The 18,644-nt window shown below is 41.6% G+C and overlaps 1 protein-coding gene across 1 annotated transcript; it reads left to right on the forward strand.

Annotated features, from left to right (window-relative positions):
- The first annotated feature begins 410 nt into the window (after window positions 1-410).
- Window positions 411-17,816, forward strand: fech (ferrochelatase). Its single transcript, XM_071465963.1, has 11 exons — window positions 411-597; window positions 2,756-2,846; window positions 4,841-4,960; window positions 5,684-5,832; window positions 6,400-6,534; window positions 8,972-9,078; window positions 9,524-9,622; window positions 10,412-10,519; window positions 12,018-12,182; window positions 13,872-13,931; window positions 16,319-17,816. The coding sequence occupies exons 1-11, from the start codon at window positions 558-560 to the stop codon at window positions 16,454-16,456; spliced, it is 1,212 nt and encodes a 403-aa protein (XP_071322064.1). The 5' UTR covers window positions 411-557; the 3' UTR covers window positions 16,457-17,816.
- Window positions 17,817-18,644: the final 828 nt, after the last annotated feature.

The raw sequence follows: 18,644 nt of genomic DNA on the forward strand, positions 1-18,644 counted from the left end.
TGAATATTTATGTATGTCTTCATTATGTATGTCAATGTCTTCATAGATTTGTGTTTTTAGTTTGTGTTTTTACTAGATTTTTCCAATTCACGTGAAATGGAAATGTATGTTATAATTACTGTGAAATTACCCAAGGATTGTTTTTGTTCTTTATCTATACTAAAACAGATTAAAATATCAATTACAGCAATGATATGAAATGACTGGGATACTTAAAATGTAGTTAAAATGGCAACTAAAAATAAGTAAATAAACGATTAACCTGTTACAAATCGTAGGGTAACAAATCCAAATCTCATCTAAACCGTTGCATCAGCATGATCAATGGCTTTATTTTGAAATTGAAAACCGGAAGTACCAGAGTTATCGTTGACAGTCTTGACAGAAGTCTGTACGGCCAGCCGGTGGTGGTTGAAGGAACCGACAGACACTCGGGACTGACCGGCGCGTCGCGCAGCAGGGGGAACTCGTGGATCCAGCGGCTGTCAGCAGGAGCGTCCAGCCTCCGCCTTAGCAGGACCACGGACTGTCGTCGGCTCTGAAAACAGGAAGTTAACATGATGGCAGTCCTGGGCAGCGCCGGTCGCTTGATCCAATGTGAGTGTGGCTGTGCAGCTAAGTTAGCCTCATCAAAGCTGTGCACGGAAACCCTCAAGTTTCATGGTGTCGCTGAGATGTGACACCTCAGAGTGAACCCTGCTGCTCCGTCTCTCTGTCGGAATTTAAAGCGGCGTTGTTCGTTGTAACGTGGTGTAAACTCTGCAGCACGCCGCTGACATTGGCATCAACATGTCGTAAACGGCGTTAAGTGTGAGAGGACGTGGACATTTCACTTCCTGTCAGGACTTTCACAATATTGTCCTCACTGTCACGTTAACGTTTATTCACTTGTATTGTGGACTTGTACTGCAGCAGCGTCTCTTTTAACATATCGAAACGAACACGTTCTTGCGTTTATTTTCCACATGTGCCTTTTTTGTGAATCCTTCCTGCTGATATCTGCTGGAAGCTGGCCGTTGACGTGCTTTTATTTCACAAACGGATGACGGTGTTTCCGTTTCTAGCCAGTCGCGAACACGCGTCACCTTGACGCAGCCCAACATTTCTGTGGGTTACTGTTAAATGTTAATGTTATGTAATGGACTTATCCTGTACTTGTGCCGCATTTAGCAGCGGCCAGATGATCTGTACATACTACACGCAGACGTTAACGGCCTGTGTTTTCACGGCAAGTGAGAAAGAGCTGAACAATTTCACAGTTACACAATTCCAGCGTTGTGAACTTGCGTAATGCGGGCAGGCCTCCTGCCGGCGCGTCGCCGTACTGCAGGGTTATGAAAGTAAAGATGACCGATGTTCCAGAGACTCTATGAAAAGCTGTGTTCGCATCAGCCAGAAGACACTGGCCTCTGTGTGTCCTGCAGCTTGTAGCAGATGTCACGGTTATTTCACACACTGCTGTTGGGCACAGCGGTGGTAATTATTAGGGTAGGGTCAGGGTCACTTCATGTGACCTCATCTAAGAGGTCGACATTATAGAGGAAACAGTCAGCAGTGTAGACACCCATCAACTTTCTTTTGTCATTTTCCCCATGCAAATACCTTGTCTCCACCACTGAACCAGGTTTGAGCGCTGTTATTGTTAGGCTTTGGTGAACCACAGCCACACATATGAGTGATTCAACAGAGACAGACATTATGATAATACATACATGCAGTACCACAGTGGGACGAGCACTGGAACTGAATGGAGACTGGGGCGTAAGTGTAAAGCATGAGTTGATATGCTGCGCATCTGTGTGGGAAAGAAAAACTACTGCAGCTTTACTTTCACTTTCTAGTTGTAGATTCCACTTCTCCACATCACTCCTTCAGATCCTTACTCTTAAAGCTGGAGTGCAGGACTTTTACATACACTCAAGTCTGAACACACTTTCCCATTGGACCCCACTATAAATAAATGTCTGTCACATTCAAGCCCTTGGCAAACAAGTTCACACAATACTGATTAAGCCTGTAAACACTGGGTAAATCTCTGTATTTCACAGTATACCTGCATTTTAAATCTGCTGTCTGTGGCGACATTCCCACGCTGCCTCACTGGCAGCAATGCCTCTTATCTCAACCAGCAATTATTGGTTTGCCAGAGCTGAAGAGGGGAGCAACCATAGCAATGGGGATGGCTACAGCAGCTAGTATGTGGTGGGGCCCACTGCAGACAAACCCAAGAAGCATCCAGGAAATGTTTCTGATGCTCCAGATAAAAAAAAATAAAATAAAAAAAAAAACACAGAAAAATGACTCCACACTGCCAGGAGGTGAAAACAGAAGTTCCACACTGCAGGTTTAAAGAAGCAAAAAAAAAAAACCAAAAACTGGAGGGTTACTGGATGCAGTACTGGAAGACAGAACCGCAGTTACCCCCCTCACTAACCCCTATTTGTTGTCACCGCTGCAGGTGAAGCCTGTTGAGCTTATTGTTACTCGAGAATTATTTGTATTTATTTAAGAGAAGTATTTAAAGTGAAGTGGGAGGGGGAATCTTAGGCTCCAGAATCCCAAGCATCTTCAGACGGCGAAGGTAGGGTCGATTTGTTCCAGTGTGTTGTGTAGTGAGAGATTGTGGAGATGTTGTTAATGTTTTTGAAAGTTTCCCATAGTGACACATATGTACTGATATTAAATTAGATGATTACATAAAGAAATGTGTGGGTGACAGATGAAAGAAATAACCTGTTCTCTTCTTCTTCTTTAGTTGCCAGGAGCAGCGTCAGTCTGAGTGTGAGGAGACGCTCCACTGCTGCTGCATTAGCTCAGACTGCAACTCCAGAAACACAGGAGAACAGGTAACACACACACACACACACACACACACAAATACACGCACATTGCATGGATGTAAATGTACATTTACACAACCCATTTTACTGTTGGTGCAAATGCATCTCCAGAAATCCCTGACACAACACAACAACAGTCGGCTGTCAGTTATCTGTGTGCCGCTGGGCCATCTGCTTCTGACAGTTGCTGCTGTTTGTCTGGTAACACTGACTCTAATCTTCAGCTGAATCTGCATGTTGACTTGTCTTTCACCGCTGCATTTTTCTTTGTTCTGCAAGCAGAACACCACAGTCTGACAACGCCATTTCAAAACAAAGCAGAGCTTCACAGAGACTGTTACAACTTTCTGTCAGACCTACTCTGTATTTCAAAGATGGATTCTGTGGACACTGTGATGCAAAAACGGTTCAATAAGGAGAGATCAATGTGATATATATTAATATTAGTTGGCATAGCAACAGAGAAGATAGAGGTGATTACAGCGTGTACACTAGAATTACCAAAGTTTTATGGACATTTTCTTGAGCTTGCTTTTTACTAAAACTTGCACAGGAAGCATTTCAAAATGTTGAAACTATGTGAAACAAACTGTTTTATGAAACATGAGCAGAAAGTTTTTTTCTGGTTTCCTCTCCTGTCAATCATCTTGTGAACCCTCTGCTTTACACCTTCTAACACTTCTGTGGAGGCCCTGACCCAACATGCTTGGAACCATTAAATACATTTATTTCTTATTTTTCAATTAATAATTAATCATTACATTGTGTAAAAAAAAGTGTAAAAATAGTGATGAATGTTTGTTGTCAATTTGAAGACCCTGATCTGAAGTCCTCAAACTATTCACTGTGACCAACAAAAAGTCAAGGTGATTCACTTCACAAAGACATGAAACATAGAGAAGCAACAAGCTGCAGCCACACAGTGTGGGATATTTTTACTTGATTAATGACTAACAATCAATCAGTTGTCATTAAATGATTAAGCTTTTGATCAAAGAACTGACTAATCCTTTCAGGTCTACACATTTGTAGAAAATCTTATGATGAAACTTGAAGCTTATACAGTGGAGCAGCTGGCTGACAGGTGCCAGATGTCCTCATGTGACCTTTAGGTATTATTAGAAATGAAACAGTGGATCCTGTTGGCTTCAGCTTCCCGCTGGTGATTTTCACATACAGTCTTTATCATCTCTGTCCTCATGGCTTTTTGGCTCATATCTGCCCTTTCAAGGCAAACGAGCGATTATTGTGAATGAGATAGCAGATTCCTCAGGGTGTTCAAGGCTCGGTCTGTAAGGAAGTCATGAGTTGTGCATGTGAGTGTTTTACAAACTGTAAAAGCTGCAGTAATGTGGCATCAGAGAGAATGTGCCGGACACATTTTGACTGAACTGTACTGAACCCAGATTTCACACAACCTGCCACTCAGACCCAGATTATGGCAACCTGTAATATATGTATAGTACTTGTCATGAAAGGGTAATCATGGCAGTGGGTACAGTGGTGAGGCAGTGTACAGTGGACAGCATCCAGCCCTTACTGACAGGCTAACATTACCTGCTGGGGCTAAAGTTACTTTTACAGGCTGACACTTATCACTGTGTCACAAACTGACACGACGAGCTAACAACTGTTTAAGAGAATGTATATTTTACAAGGTTGCTCAATGAGTGGGCATTAGCTACTTGAGCTAATAATGATACGATAAATTAACATTGGATGCTTGAGGTAATGTTAGCTTTGTGAGCAGGCTAGCTAACACCTAGCACGTCAATTTCACAAACTGCATTAGCTGCTAACATTAGCTGCTTGAGCTGCTTGGGTTGACATGACTAGCCAATTTCAGAATAATGTGTAACCTCTTTATACTTTTTTCTGTTTTGGATCAAATGTTGTAAACTTTATCAAGTGTTCACTCACACTAAGCTCAAAACATCTTTGTGGGGCCTCAAGGTATTGTCAGATATGAATTATTGACTATTAATCTCATGCATCTACAGGAAACCTAAGACGGGCATCTTGATGCTGAACATGGGAGGACCCGAGAAACTAGAAGATGTTCACGACTTCCTGCTGCGGCTGTTCATGGACACTGACCTGATGAAACTCCCTGTGCAGAAGTACGCACTGCAGACACACACACACACGGTCGCATATATTGCCTTGTGAGCAAAAGCAGCCTTTTAGATAGTGAGCGGCAAAACTGAGCAGTAGATGCTGATATCTTTCTCAGGACCAATGACCTGATGGACTCAGACCATCAACTGCTTTTCCAGTCTCCTTTGCCAAAAATGTCACAGTTATCAGAAGTTAGTTGATAAACAAGTGTAATATTAATCTAGTGTGTGTCTGTCCAGGGATGCGAGTCCTTGCCTGGGACATACACTCGACGAATAACAATGCAAATGCAGTCTGGAAAGCACAACGGATAGACACACAGACGTAAAGAATATATTTTGGAAATAACATGGTGATATTTTTTACATATTTCTTGTAAACGCACACAAACTGAAGAGAAGCAATGGGGAAGGTTGTTGGCTCACAGCACTCTGCTGTGTCTCTGTCTGTTGTGTAATAACTGACAGGGAACAAACACCATGTTTTTTGCTGCTGTTGAGAAGAAAAGTTTGTTTTTTACATGTAACACAGAAGCTTCCCCCCACATTTTTTCCTTGTGACTCCTTAAAGTTAAGCAATGTCTACTTTTGACCTAGTGTCCCAGATTTAGATGAATCTTTGGGTGTTTTGTTTTTAATTTCTCAAAATGACACTCGTTCAAAAGGTAAATGCAGTTTCAGTGTGTTGAGTGTCGTAGTCATGACTCTTCAATCTGTCCTCTGCAGTAAGCTTGGTCCATTCATTGCCAAGCGTCGCACACCTAAGATCCAGGAGCAGTACAGTAAGATCGGAGGAGGCTCTCCCATCAAACACTGGACCTCCATGCAGGGAGAGGGCATGGTGAAGCTGCTGGACGAGATGAGTCCTGAGACAGGTGAGGCAGGCCTGGAGAGCGAGGGGCATCAGAGCCCGTACACCTGTTGAAATCATTTTTCTTCAGTTTAAGTGGAGAGGTGGAGAATGTTTCTGTGTTTGTGCTTTTACTGATTGACACGAGAACTTACGGTAAATTATTGTTTCAAATATGAAAACTGCTGGTGCAGGACAGCTGTGCTGTCTGCTGGTGGACTCAGTTGCTAGCAGCAAAGCAAGTGTGTGCAGTGGAGATAGTGACACAGTGAAGGAGTGTCTCTTGACACGCCTTCAACACACCTCACTGATAAGAACAAACAGTGAGCAGCGGTTTGAAAACTGACCATATCTAGTGGTAAACAAACCTGATTCAGGCTGTAAATAACATGTAAACAATAATCTCCAGAATCCCTTCCCCTCATGTTCCTGGCTGTCTGTTTTTGATTATTCAGCTTTTCAAAGCATCATGTAAACAATAGATTAGTGCTTGTCATATCCAGTTATACTCAAACTGTATTACTGATACAGACTAATGAGATTATTTCTCACTGTGAGCAGTAATTGACTTTCTCTGTCACTGTCTCATCAGCTCCTCACAAGTTCTACATCGGCTTCCGGTACGTTAACCCGCTGACGGAGAAAGCCATCGAGGAGATGGAGAAAGACGGAGTGGAGAGAGCTGTGGCCTTCACACAGTATCCTCAGTACAGCTGCTCCACCACAGGTGACAGTCACACACAGGACAGATACAGGATACTGTCTCTTCATTCATTTGTCAAAGATAATAAGCAATGAATCAATTGGGGGGAAAAATAAGATAAAAAAGACGTTTGTGGCCGTTAGCGTGACCACACCCAGCGAGTTATCCAACCTCTCACTCTCAGATAAACACACACACACACACACACACACAGATATATATATATATATATATATATATATACACACATGAGTCAAATATAAAACATCAAAATAAATCAAAGTAAAATTTTAATGAAATTAAAAAGACATCACACAACAAAAGCTTTTTTGTAAAAATGTGTGAAGAAGGGAAGAAGATAAAACAGGGAACTGACTCTGAGAGTCTCGTCTCCTCTGGCAGGTTGTGCCAAAGTTTAGGGGCCCTGACAACAAAGGTCTCGTCTCCTTTGGTCGTCAACCTAGACCCTGAAATGGCCAGAAATGCACTACCAGAGGATCTCAGACTACATCCCTGCTTACAGGGGGATAGGAGCTCAGAAATATAGGAAGGGGTCTGCCCAAGCCTGGCTGTAATTAAAAGTAACTGAAAGATATCAGTGTACTCTAAATAAAATCAAACTCAGCATGATCTTTTACTACTGTCAGTAAGTCTCAGTGAGCTCTCTGAGACTGCAGGTCTCACGCTGAATCATTTGAATCATGACAGGAGTCGACGCAGCTCACAAGAGTTTGACAAGAAGAAGACTCAACAGTCACTGTGGTCTGAGTGTGACGCTGTCCAGTTCCACAGTCCATTTCTGAATCTCTGCCCACATCAGAGGATTTTACTTTGATTAAAATAGATCTGCTGTTGTCTGACAACACTGGGGTCAGCTTCTGATTCTGCAGTGAAAAGGAAAATTAAATGAAAATCCTGAGTGATTGATCTGCTGTTTTTTTATCAATTTGTTGTTGTGAAAGAGTTTTAGAGTCCTAGTTAAATCCTAACGGTGTTAAAAACCTGATGTCTTAGTTTTATTTATGAAAACAAAGAAGTAAATGTGTTCTCCATCCAGACAACAGTAGACCAGATCTTTAAACTCTCCCTCTTAATCTAGTCCAGATTTGATAGGTCTAGCTGTGGTAGTCTTTGATCCAGACATGGTCTGATGTGGTCTGGATGAGGACAGAAGCTGTGAAATCGCTCTTTTTAAATAGAATAAAAGCTTCACAAATCTGAAACAGTCAGTGAGTCTACTTATTAATGAAGTCCAGGTTGTAAATGTGGATTTTTTCTAAGGATCTGGATGGAGAAAATGTGGGCTACTAAAATTCCCGATTTTTGCTTTAATAAATAAAATTCACATTTCACAAATCTGAAATGGGGTTTTAAATAGCATTAAGGCTTTAACCAGGTAGATTAACACTCTTTCACAACAATAAGTTGATCAAAAAATGGAGAATTGATGTCTATGTTGTATTGTTGTTAAAGGTCCCATATTGTATAAAGGTAGATGTCCATGTGTTTGTGATTATAAAGCAGGTCTAGGTTCTATATTAATACTGTGAAAGCATCAAAGCCTCAGTCCACAGAGAAATGCACACAGCCTGTATTCAGAAACTGAGCCTTAAAACCAGCCATCAGGACTTCTGGAACTTTGTGATGTCACAACAAAGCAGTCACCGCCCTCAGCCATGCCCCAAGCCCCGCCCACCTGGACCCACCATCCAACCTTGCAGGATTTGATTTCTCTGAGTGTTTACCTGAAATCTGCTATATTTTTATTCAGTCACTAAGAAAACAGTCAGCCAATCAGAGGAGAAGCTTACAGCCTCTCTTCTGATTGGCTGATCAGATATCAACATTTTAAAAAAAGGTGAAGTGTAAAATATGGGACCTTTAATATTGTTGTTTAAATTTCACATAACTTTCCCCTTAACTGCCGAGCAGAAGCTGCAAATCAGAAGCTAACTTCAGTCATGTTTGTACTTAAGTCATTGCAGTAATGGAGTGGTCTATGTGGTTCAAAAACAAAAGGGGTTCAGGGTAGCCCTATAGTCAACAGTTGTCATCGTCCTCAAATTAGAGCCATAAATTAACGTGGTTTTTAGGAGACCTTGACTGATGGGAACTTGATTGTCTGGGGGGTAATCCCCGTTACTGAAATATCCTGGAAAATGATTTCTTGAAAAGAGCGGGAACTGATTATATTGAAACGGTCTGCTGTCAAAAAGATGAAATTGTTTAGATGTTTTTGATCTGTTTTTGATCCTTGGACACGAAACACTGACTGAGAGAGACGATGCACCTTCCTTTACAACAGCCTGTCTTGTCTTTGGGAATTCGTTTCAGCAAAGGCACTTATCCTCGGACCCTGCAGCGGAACTGCTTGACAGAGGGTTGTGGTTGCTGTGTAATACAACATATTTCTAATATTAATGTGATTGTTTGTTTGTTTGCTTGTTTTTTGTATCAACAGGCAGCAGCCTGAACGCCATCTACCGTTACTACAGTAACAGAGGTGACAGGCCGAAAATGCGCTGGAGTGTCATCGACCGGTGGCCCACACACCCACTGCTGGTGGAGGTGAGACACACACACAAACACACACACACACACACACACACACACACACACACACACACACACACACACACACAGATTTAACTTTTTCTATATTTGATGCATTTTATTAAATTTTATTTAAATTTTTTTAATTTTTACTGAAATACCAAAACTATAATTTTCCCATCTGATTAAAAAAAGGTTCCTGACCAATCACTGCTTCCCAACACAGTAGCAACATGCTGACATCAAAAAAACAACCAGGCTTGTTAGTTGCCAAGACAACCCCAACCATAGCCACTTTGAGCTCATTAGTTGCTACAGTGACTTCTTGCCCAAGTCGGTTTGTTCTCTAATAATAATAATTTTTTGTTCTGTCAGAGAGGAAAATGAGTCTCATTGTCACTTTGGTTGGTGTGTGTGTGTGTGTGTGTGTGTGTGTGTGTGTGTGTGTGTGTGTGTGTAGTGTTTTGCAGAACACGTCAGTAATGAGCTGCTGAAGTTTCCAGAAGCGAAGAGAGACGACGTTGTCATTCTGTTCTCAGCACATTCACTCCCTCTGTCTGTAAGTATTAAGAAGTACCGATACTGCTGGTACTACTGACAATTATACTAATACTACTGCTTCTGATGATACTGATAGTTCTATTTATAGATGCTGATAGAGATGCTACTAACACTACCACTACTGGTCGTCAAAAGCTTCAGCAAATCATGTGTTTTGTCGTCTTACAAATAATAAATGTAGCAAACCTTCACACTGTTTGACTGAAACTAGATGCTGGTTAATTTTCTGTCGATCGACTTATCAATGAATGAATCACATTCATTCATCGAATCAATGAATACTGTTACTTGTACTACTATTACTGATAGCAAGAAAAAGAAGAAACAATAATGTGAAGATATTCATTTCACCATCAGTTGCACCAAAACCCTGTGTTCTGTTTCCTCAGTAATGAACAGGATCTTAAACTGGCAGCTAATGTAGATTCAGTTTCTTTTACTTAAACATGATGAGCTGTACTGAACGAGTCAGCATGTTCATTGGTACTGTAAAGAAACAGGAATTCAATGCACAGCCCTGATTAGCATCATTATTAGTGATACTATTGCTACTACTGCTAATTATACTACTACTACTGCTACAAATGTACACATACTTCTGCTGATGATAATACCAGTACTACTGCTGTTGCTACTAATGTGCTCTCACTACACTTCTAAGACTCCTACTAGTAGTTCCACAATGACTAATAGCTGCTACTCTTACTGCTACAATACTACGACTGATACTAACACTATTACTACTACTATTACTCCTGACCATACTGCTGTTGTGTACCCTGCACAGGTTGTAAACAGAGGTGACCCGTATCCTCAGGAAGTGGGAGCCACAGTTCAAAGAGTCATGGAGAGACTGGGACACTGCAACCCTTACAGACTAGTGTGGCAGTCCAGGGTGAGTACACACACACACACACACACACACACGCACACACACGCAGCCTGTGATTTACAGTATAATTTCATTGTGTTACTCAGGTCCTAATAAAATACTAACCTGTTCCCGCTGGTGGTTAAATGTAAGTATGGTGGAAGACCTCAGTTGTGTTTCCCAGGACTTACCCTGCAGATACCCAGTATTTACAACCACAAGAACCACAAGGATCCAGTAATTGTTTTATTAGTACCTGTAAAATTACTTTTAGTTTTTAAGTTTTTCGTTTTTGTTTTTTACTTCATCCATCAAACAGCAAAACCTCTGCTGCTCCTGATTCAGAGAAGATAACTTCAACTAACAGCTGATCATTTAAAGTAAATTAACTCAGCTTTTATTTGGATTAAAGAGGTGTTTGTTATATCAACTGTGTATAACTGCCTTAGTGCTGCTGTGACAGAGTGTTTCACTTGTCACCACAGGGTGGAGCCACTTGTCTGTCTAATACTGCAGGCCAGCTTCACTGAGGCGGGAAACCTTAAAGCTCAGTTCACAAAAAAACATGAACTGCTCTGGAAGAACAGAGGAGGACTGGGAAATGGTTTTTCTGTAGATAGCATCATAATTAACCAAACATCGTGGTTGGAGTGGAAACACTCACAGTCCACAATAAACCAAATATGAAAGAGATTTTGACTGATGTTAAATATTGTTTTATAGTGATTATACATCACAGGGAGGATAACAGGTGAATTAATGACAGAATCTCACAGTCAGTGTGGTAAAAAGCTCAGAAGAAGCAGGTAAGGGGACTTCTGAGTTGAGATTCTTTTGTCACAACAGACGTGGTGATAACTTGGCTTGTTCTCTATTGATAAAAGCCTTTCATCATGTGAGGACATCCAGAGGTGATGTGTCACAGGAAACTGGACTCACTGTTGGGTCTTCGTGACGTTTCATCCCTGATCTAGGAAGCTGCATCAGTTCTTCTGACTGATGGAAGGTCCCACACATTTAAACTTATGTGGCACCTTCATGAAGAATTTCTATGTGATTATTGCACCTTACCATTTTTGAATAAACAAACGCTCTGTTTGTTGAAAACTGAGACAATTCCAGTGAAACTGTCATGTGGCCGTCAATTAAAATTAAGATGGGAGTTGTAGGAATACCTGGAAACAGACACAGGCTCTGCAAACTACTAACACAGGTTTGATTAAACAAGACTAGAGTGGGATTTACTCTGTTTCTGAACAGCATGTCAGATGGTTGGACCACGTCAGAAACTCTCCCCACCCCCCACACCTTTCCAACTTTCCCAAACCAACGATACGAGACTTAGCTGTTACTAGACCCGCCCCAGTCAAGGAGCTAAACCTGTAGTTTCTCCTGAACATCCACAGGAACCAGGGAAATATGAGCAGCAGTTGTTGGGATTTTGCTTAGGATCAGAGTAACTGGCGTGTCCTGTCAGCACATAGTCATCACCTGCTGTCCTGCCTTGTGTCTGGTCTCTCAGGTGGGCCCCATGCCGTGGCTAGGCCCGCAGACGGACGAGGTGATCAAAGGCCTGTGTGAACGAGGGAAGAAGAACATCCTGCTGGTGCCCATCGCCTTCACCTCAGACCACATAGAGACTTTACATGAACTGGACATTGAGTATGGACAGGTGCTGGGGGAGGAGGTAAGAAATCAAACTTTCTGCAGATAGAAGTCCATCCAGAAAATGTTCAGGCTTTTTTCATGTTCTGTTATGTTGCAGCTTTAAGTGTTCAGGCACTTTTATATCATACTTGAAATTTCACTCAGCCTCCTCCCATTTCTCTTGATCATCTTTGAGACATTACCTTGACTAGAGTCCGCCTGTGGTTAATTCAATTGATTGTGCATGATTTGGAAATGCACTCACCGAGAGGAGTGTGAAATGTTTGGTTCATCGGGAGAGGTGCTCATATGTCACACTGTGGCCCGCTGAGACCGCCTGTGTTAAAATTCGGATCAGATTTCTGGCTTCTGTCAGAAATTTGGTACCAAATTCTCACAATGACTAAAACGACCAAAGGTATAAAATCAACCAGTCAGAATACAACACAGAAATTACTCATCATACACTGGTTGTAAACACCCTTTTTTGATAAAGTTACAGACTGCGGTGTGTTTACATCTACTCTCACCTGATGTTTAATAACCGTGGCAATTTTAGTTTCCCTTTAGCATCGTTAGCACAACTGGACAATGCAGCCTTATGCAAATTTAAACTGAAATATCACATTGACATAAGTATTCGAATATTCTTTGAGATGTTTCTACACCATGACTTGAGTCCACCTGTGGAAAACTCATTTGATTGACAGACACACACCTGTCTATATAAGATCTCACAGCTGACAGTGCAGATCAGAGCAAAAACCATGCGGAGGAAGGAGCTGCCTGCAGAGCTCAGAGACAGGACTGTGCGTCCACAGGCTGTGAAAAAAGATCTGATGCACTGACAGTTCCTTAGATCACGGTGGCCACTGTCATTCTTACATGGAAGACGTTTTGAACAACCAGGACTCTTCATAGAGCTGGTGACAAAGAGGTGACTGAGAACCTGATGGTCACTCTGGCTGAGCTCCAGAGATCTAGTATAGAGATGGGAGAAACGTCTATAAGGACAACGTGTTGATAAAGACCTAATGTCCTCCCAAAGATGGTAAGATGCGGGAAAAAAACTGCACACTGTGACACTTTTCCAGCACCTTGTTGTAGGACCATGATTTGGGATTAGGACGAAGATTAGAATCTGTATGGGAATACAGTCGTTGTATCTTATCCTGAGACCTGATGGAGAGTTTGGGTAAGCCAACGTGTCAGCTACAGCCCTGTTTCCTCTGTGTGTGTGTGTGTGTGTGTGTGTGTGTGTGTGTGTGTGTGTGTGTGTGTGTGTGTTAAGGCACCTGTGAGGTGACCACAAATCCATGTGACTGGTGCCACAAAGACGCAAACACCTTTTGTTTTTACTTCTATACTTGTGAGAAACACGTCCTCACTGTAACAGTTTAAAACTCAAACTGGTACTCTCAGAGACAGAAGTCCCAGACAGCAAGCACACACACACACATACACACACATAAACACACACACAGTCTGGACCACTTTAGAGGAGCTTCACTCCAAAATGAAACCTGCTTTTAAAAATAATTGGAAACTCAGGGCGAAATACTTTTTTTTTTTTTTTTAGTCCTCCGCTGATAAAATGACCACTTCTTTACACATCTTCAGTTTGTTGAATTCTGAACTTTATTGATATTTTTTCAGTATAGCTACAAACTAGCTGTAATGGTGTTTTGTACACCTCACATGTTTGATGTGGTTCTTTGTCTTTCTTCAGTGCGGTGTGGAGAACATCAGGAGAGCAGAGTCTCTGAATGGGAACCCTCTCTTCATGAAGGTACGTTTCACACACTCCAGCCCATTCCTCTCTATAAACATGTGCAAAGACTAACATATACAGCAGGTAACTATTTATTCAACACATTTTAAATTCCATTTCCAACAGAAAAGGTTTAAGTGTGGAACATTTCTTTAGTTTGAAGAGAAAGGGAGAAAAACAGGGAGCAGATAATGAGACATATACACTGGATAGGACTGAAAGAAGGACGGTTCTGTGAGTTGAACTCCAGGCAGGAAATTGTCTCCTTCCTTCCTTGCTTCCTCCCCCTTGTCTCCTTTGTCTCCTTTCTTCCTTCCATCTCTTCTTCCTCTCCCATGTCACCTCCCTCCTTCCCTTCATCCTCAACCCTGCAACCTGTCTCACAACAGGCAACTCCTCCTGCTGTAACAGCTCTGTGTGTGTGTGTGTGTGTGTGTGTGTGTGTGTGTGTGTGTGGGGGGGGGGGGGGGGTTTATTAAAGGAAGGGGCCAGATCAATGGGAACCTTTAGAGCTGACTACAGTAGAACTGAACCGCCCGGCTGGCTAGCTGGTCAAACCCACCGTGCTCAAAGACCTCTCACCAAGTCTCTGATTGTGTGTGTGTGTGTGTGTGTGAGTGAGTGAGTGAGTGAGGGAGAAAGAGTGAGTGAGTGTATAAATCAATATCCAGAGGATGATTAGTTGGTAGTTACTGAAGGATGGTTTCCTTGGTGTGGTTTTCGTTTCTCAGTCTGCTGCCGTCTGCAGCTGCAGCCTCTGGAAAATAAAGAAAAATACGTTCATCAGAACATGAGGATTTTCACTGCAGAGCCTGGCCTTTGGTGGTGGGGGTTCATTTTTGATAAATTCTCTCTCAAATTACTAACTTGGACAACCAGCTTACTTTTTTCACTCTCTCACCCAGACAGTCTTACCCTTGAATTTTCTCTTTCATTATGCCTCCACGCCAGCAACAGACAGAGACAGAGGCATTCTGTTTTCAGGTTGTCCGTCCGTCCGTCCGTCCGTCCGTCCCAGTCTTATCTCAGTAACGCCTTGACAGAATTTCATCAAATTTGGTACAAACATTCATTAGGACTAAAGGATGAACTGATTAGATTTTGGTGGTCCAAGGTCAAAGGTCAAGTTCACTGTGATGTCACAAAGCATGAACAAATTCATTCACTAATTATGACACAATTTAAATAAAATGTCTATAAGGACAAAATGAAGTGATGACCTTTTATATCCAAAAGGTCAAAGGTTAACTTAACTGTGACATCAAAATGTTCTTCCTCTGGCCATTATTCAGTGCTGCAACTCAGAGAGGAGAGATTGTGACCATATTTCCTGCCACTTGGCTGATTGGCAGAAGCGTACAACCATGAGGCTGTAATTCTATTTCTTGATATTCCTCCTTTGTTTGGATGGTGGTGGAAAATTCATGGTAAATTCAGTGTAATGTAAAAATCCAACAGTACAACAGAGGCTTATTCCACATTTTGGGAAATATGCTCATTCACTTTCTTGTTAAAAGGTGGTGTGTACCACTTTAATGTCTGCACAGTAAAAGTGAGTTTAGTGGAAAGACTGGAAACAGGGAAACAGCTCGCCTGGCTCTGTCCAAAGTAGAGCCTGAATAATATATCAGCCAGTGTCAGCTCTTCTTTGAAACTGTCACTGTCCTGTGGTTTGCCCATCAGAGAGAAGTGGCAAGCTCCACTCCACTCCACTCCCCACTACAAACTGTCCTGCTCAGTACAATCCTTAAAAAAATATAAAATAAAAATTTAAAGGAAACCTTATCAGAAATGTTTAGTTATGGGTTATGTAAAGACAATGAATATCAGCTGATATAACATGATTAGATTTAAACTCAATATCAATATCAATTTGGTATCAGCTTCAAAAATTCCAGAAGTCCACTGTCAGCACATCTAAATCTCATTATGTAACATGTTGTATCTTGTGTGTTTAATCTGTACAAAAACTTTTTGTGGGTGGGGTTATGTGTGGGACTATTTCTTGGCAGGATGCAGTGACTTCATTAAGTCACTATTTCTTTAACAACAGTATTGTTTTTTTCACTTCTTATTTCCAGTCACTTCACATTTTTATGATCATTATTTTTTCTTTCTAAGTTAAACTCAACACTTCCTGTAGATGTTTCAAATTAAAAGCCTAACAAGAAACAAAGTTATGTGCCTTGGTTTCCTTTGAGCCACTGGAAGGTTGTAGCTTCACATTGCTTGAAAACCAGCAAAGTAGAAGCAGCTTGAAATGGTTAGTGGTCATTAATAAGGGTGAGAGGAGAAACCTGGAATGTTGACTTGATGTTAATTAATCCTTTGTCTGACAGACCGACACCCAACCAGGTGCTCACAGAAGAAGAAATTAAATGTGTGCGTTTGTTTGTTCTGTCCAGGCTCTGGCAGACCTGGTCCAGTCCCACCTGAAGTCCAACAAGCCATGTTCCCGCCAGCTGACCCTGCGCTGCCCACTGTGCACCAACCCCACCTGTGGAGAGACCAAGGCCTTCTTTGCCAACCAGAAACTTTCGTAGAAACACACACAAACACGCACACGCTCTGATGCCCCTCCTGCAGCGGGGCTACCTGTGAAGAAACATAAGGCCTTCTTCAACACACACAAGCGTCATACATGCACACTAACACACACTGTTTCCCTAGCATGTGCCAGTTTACAGACCAAATGGTTTCTGCAAATACATTTTGTTGCATTTGGTCTTTTTGTGGGATATGTTAATATCAGGAAAAATACTGAACATCACCAGATTTATTCTTTAAATGGACCAAAGTCAACATCACTATAAGACAGATTCAGAATACTGAAAACAAATTCTTTTTGATGAATGTCATGTGATTTTTGAAATGAGTAAATCGTACCAGTAAAGCGCAAATTGCTCATTAAATTAATCATATAAAGACTCAGTATTTGCAGATACTATTTGATTAAAGTCTGTGTCGATAAAATAAACTGACACTGTGCAGAAACTGCTCATATCACATCAAAGCTACAGGAAAAAAGCCTTGCACTAGTGTTTTATTTTTCTTTTTCTTTATTATTATTACATTTCCCTTGCTTACATTCCATTTGCTTAGCCCCTGCAAACCTCCATCAGAGACCCTGTTTCTCTTCTTGCTAGTGTTAAATGAATCAACAGTCGAACATGACGACGACACTGCTCACAAGGGATCTGGTTGGTCGGCTGTTTTCTCTCCCCTGCCTTCTCACCTGTCGCTTCACGCCATTGGCCCTCCAGCTAACAACCCCCGACCCATCCTGCTGCAATCCCTGCAATGTGATTGGAGGAGGTGGATCAAAATGCCGCTGCCTGATTGGTGGATTACAGTGAGCTCAAGAGAGAAAAGAGTGATTTAACAAATCAAGAGATTAGAAATAATGTGAATACAAGTGTATTAATCCTCCATTTCTGTTGGTGCTGACATTTAAAAAGAGACATTACATGGTTTCCACAATTAACCACAGTGAAACTTAAATCCAGGGGAGATTAAACAAATTAAGCGTCAGGGGTTGGGAGCTCTCAGGGTGTCATGGAGTAATTTCGGGGTATTTTGAGATGGTTTACAAGTGAGGAGAATTACATTGTTACTATACAAATACATAAGTATGTTTATTTTTATACTGTCTTTTTTTTCTTTCTCTACTGAAATGTTGACCATTTTGATCTTCTTGGTCTCCACTGATAACAAATCACAAAATGGAGTTAATTGAAATATTTAATTTAACTATTCACCTCTTAACCTGTGCGGACACTCGGCCAGTTGTCGCTTCATTTCAAGTGTTCACCAGTCAGTTCTTCATTTTGTGACGAATTGGCTCAGCAAATCCATAATAACAAAGTTGATTGACGATGAAGTAAACTAGCTGTTAAACTAAAACCAATGAAGTTATGTTTTTTGTCCAGTTTTGGTTACTTTAAGTGCGGGTGAACGGAAAATCAGCAAGTGCACCACCAGGAGTAAAGTGATGTAAATGTCATGAACAGTGCTGGTCCTATGTGGGTTCCTGCACATCAGAAATGTTATCGCTGTACTGTCGCTTCGGAAGAAGGCAGTTCAGTTATTTTTACAGAACTGATGGGTCTGGTGGGAGAAAACACATGGGAGCAAATGTTCATGTCCATATTAATGCTACAGTCCGTTCTCAACTGAACCATGATGGTCCCCAACTTTGCAGTTCTTGGGATTCAAATTTAAGTTATTCATCTCTTAAATAAAGTAAGGTCAAAGGTCCACTTACCAGCCTATCAGAGCTTTCTAACACATCTCACTGTCCACTGAAAAACAGACAACCATGGGACAGCTAACACTAGCTAGACCCCTCCTCCCCATGTTGCTGCAAAAACACAGCAGTGAGTAGCAGGTATGGAAAGAAAGTCAGTGCTACTGTTAGCAAGCTGAGCTGCTAGCTTCTACTCTCTGAGCTGAAAACAACATGAACAGTCAGATGGGTCCTTCCGAATGTTGAGTGTTGCAAAGAAGGAGGCGACCAGCGCTCTGTGTAAAAGGGAAAACAGCTTTGCATCAGTTCATACACACAGTTTGACGTCCCTCAGGTGTTCCATGGCAGCTGGCAGCGTCTCCTCGCCACTTCTCAGATGTCAGTGAAAGTCATGTGGAGCCTCCGAGCTAATTATGTGCAGATACAACTTTTCATTACTGATCTAATTCTTCATTGATTCATCGTATCGAAAGGATTTTGTAACA

This window comes from Trachinotus anak, unplaced genomic scaffold, assembly GCF_046630095.1.
Source record: "Trachinotus anak isolate AG129_WGS33_773 ecotype Australia unplaced genomic scaffold, CSIRO_AGI_Tana_v1 ptg000028l, whole genome shotgun sequence".
Taxonomy (NCBI): Eukaryota; Metazoa; Chordata; class Actinopteri; order Carangiformes; family Carangidae; genus Trachinotus; species Trachinotus anak.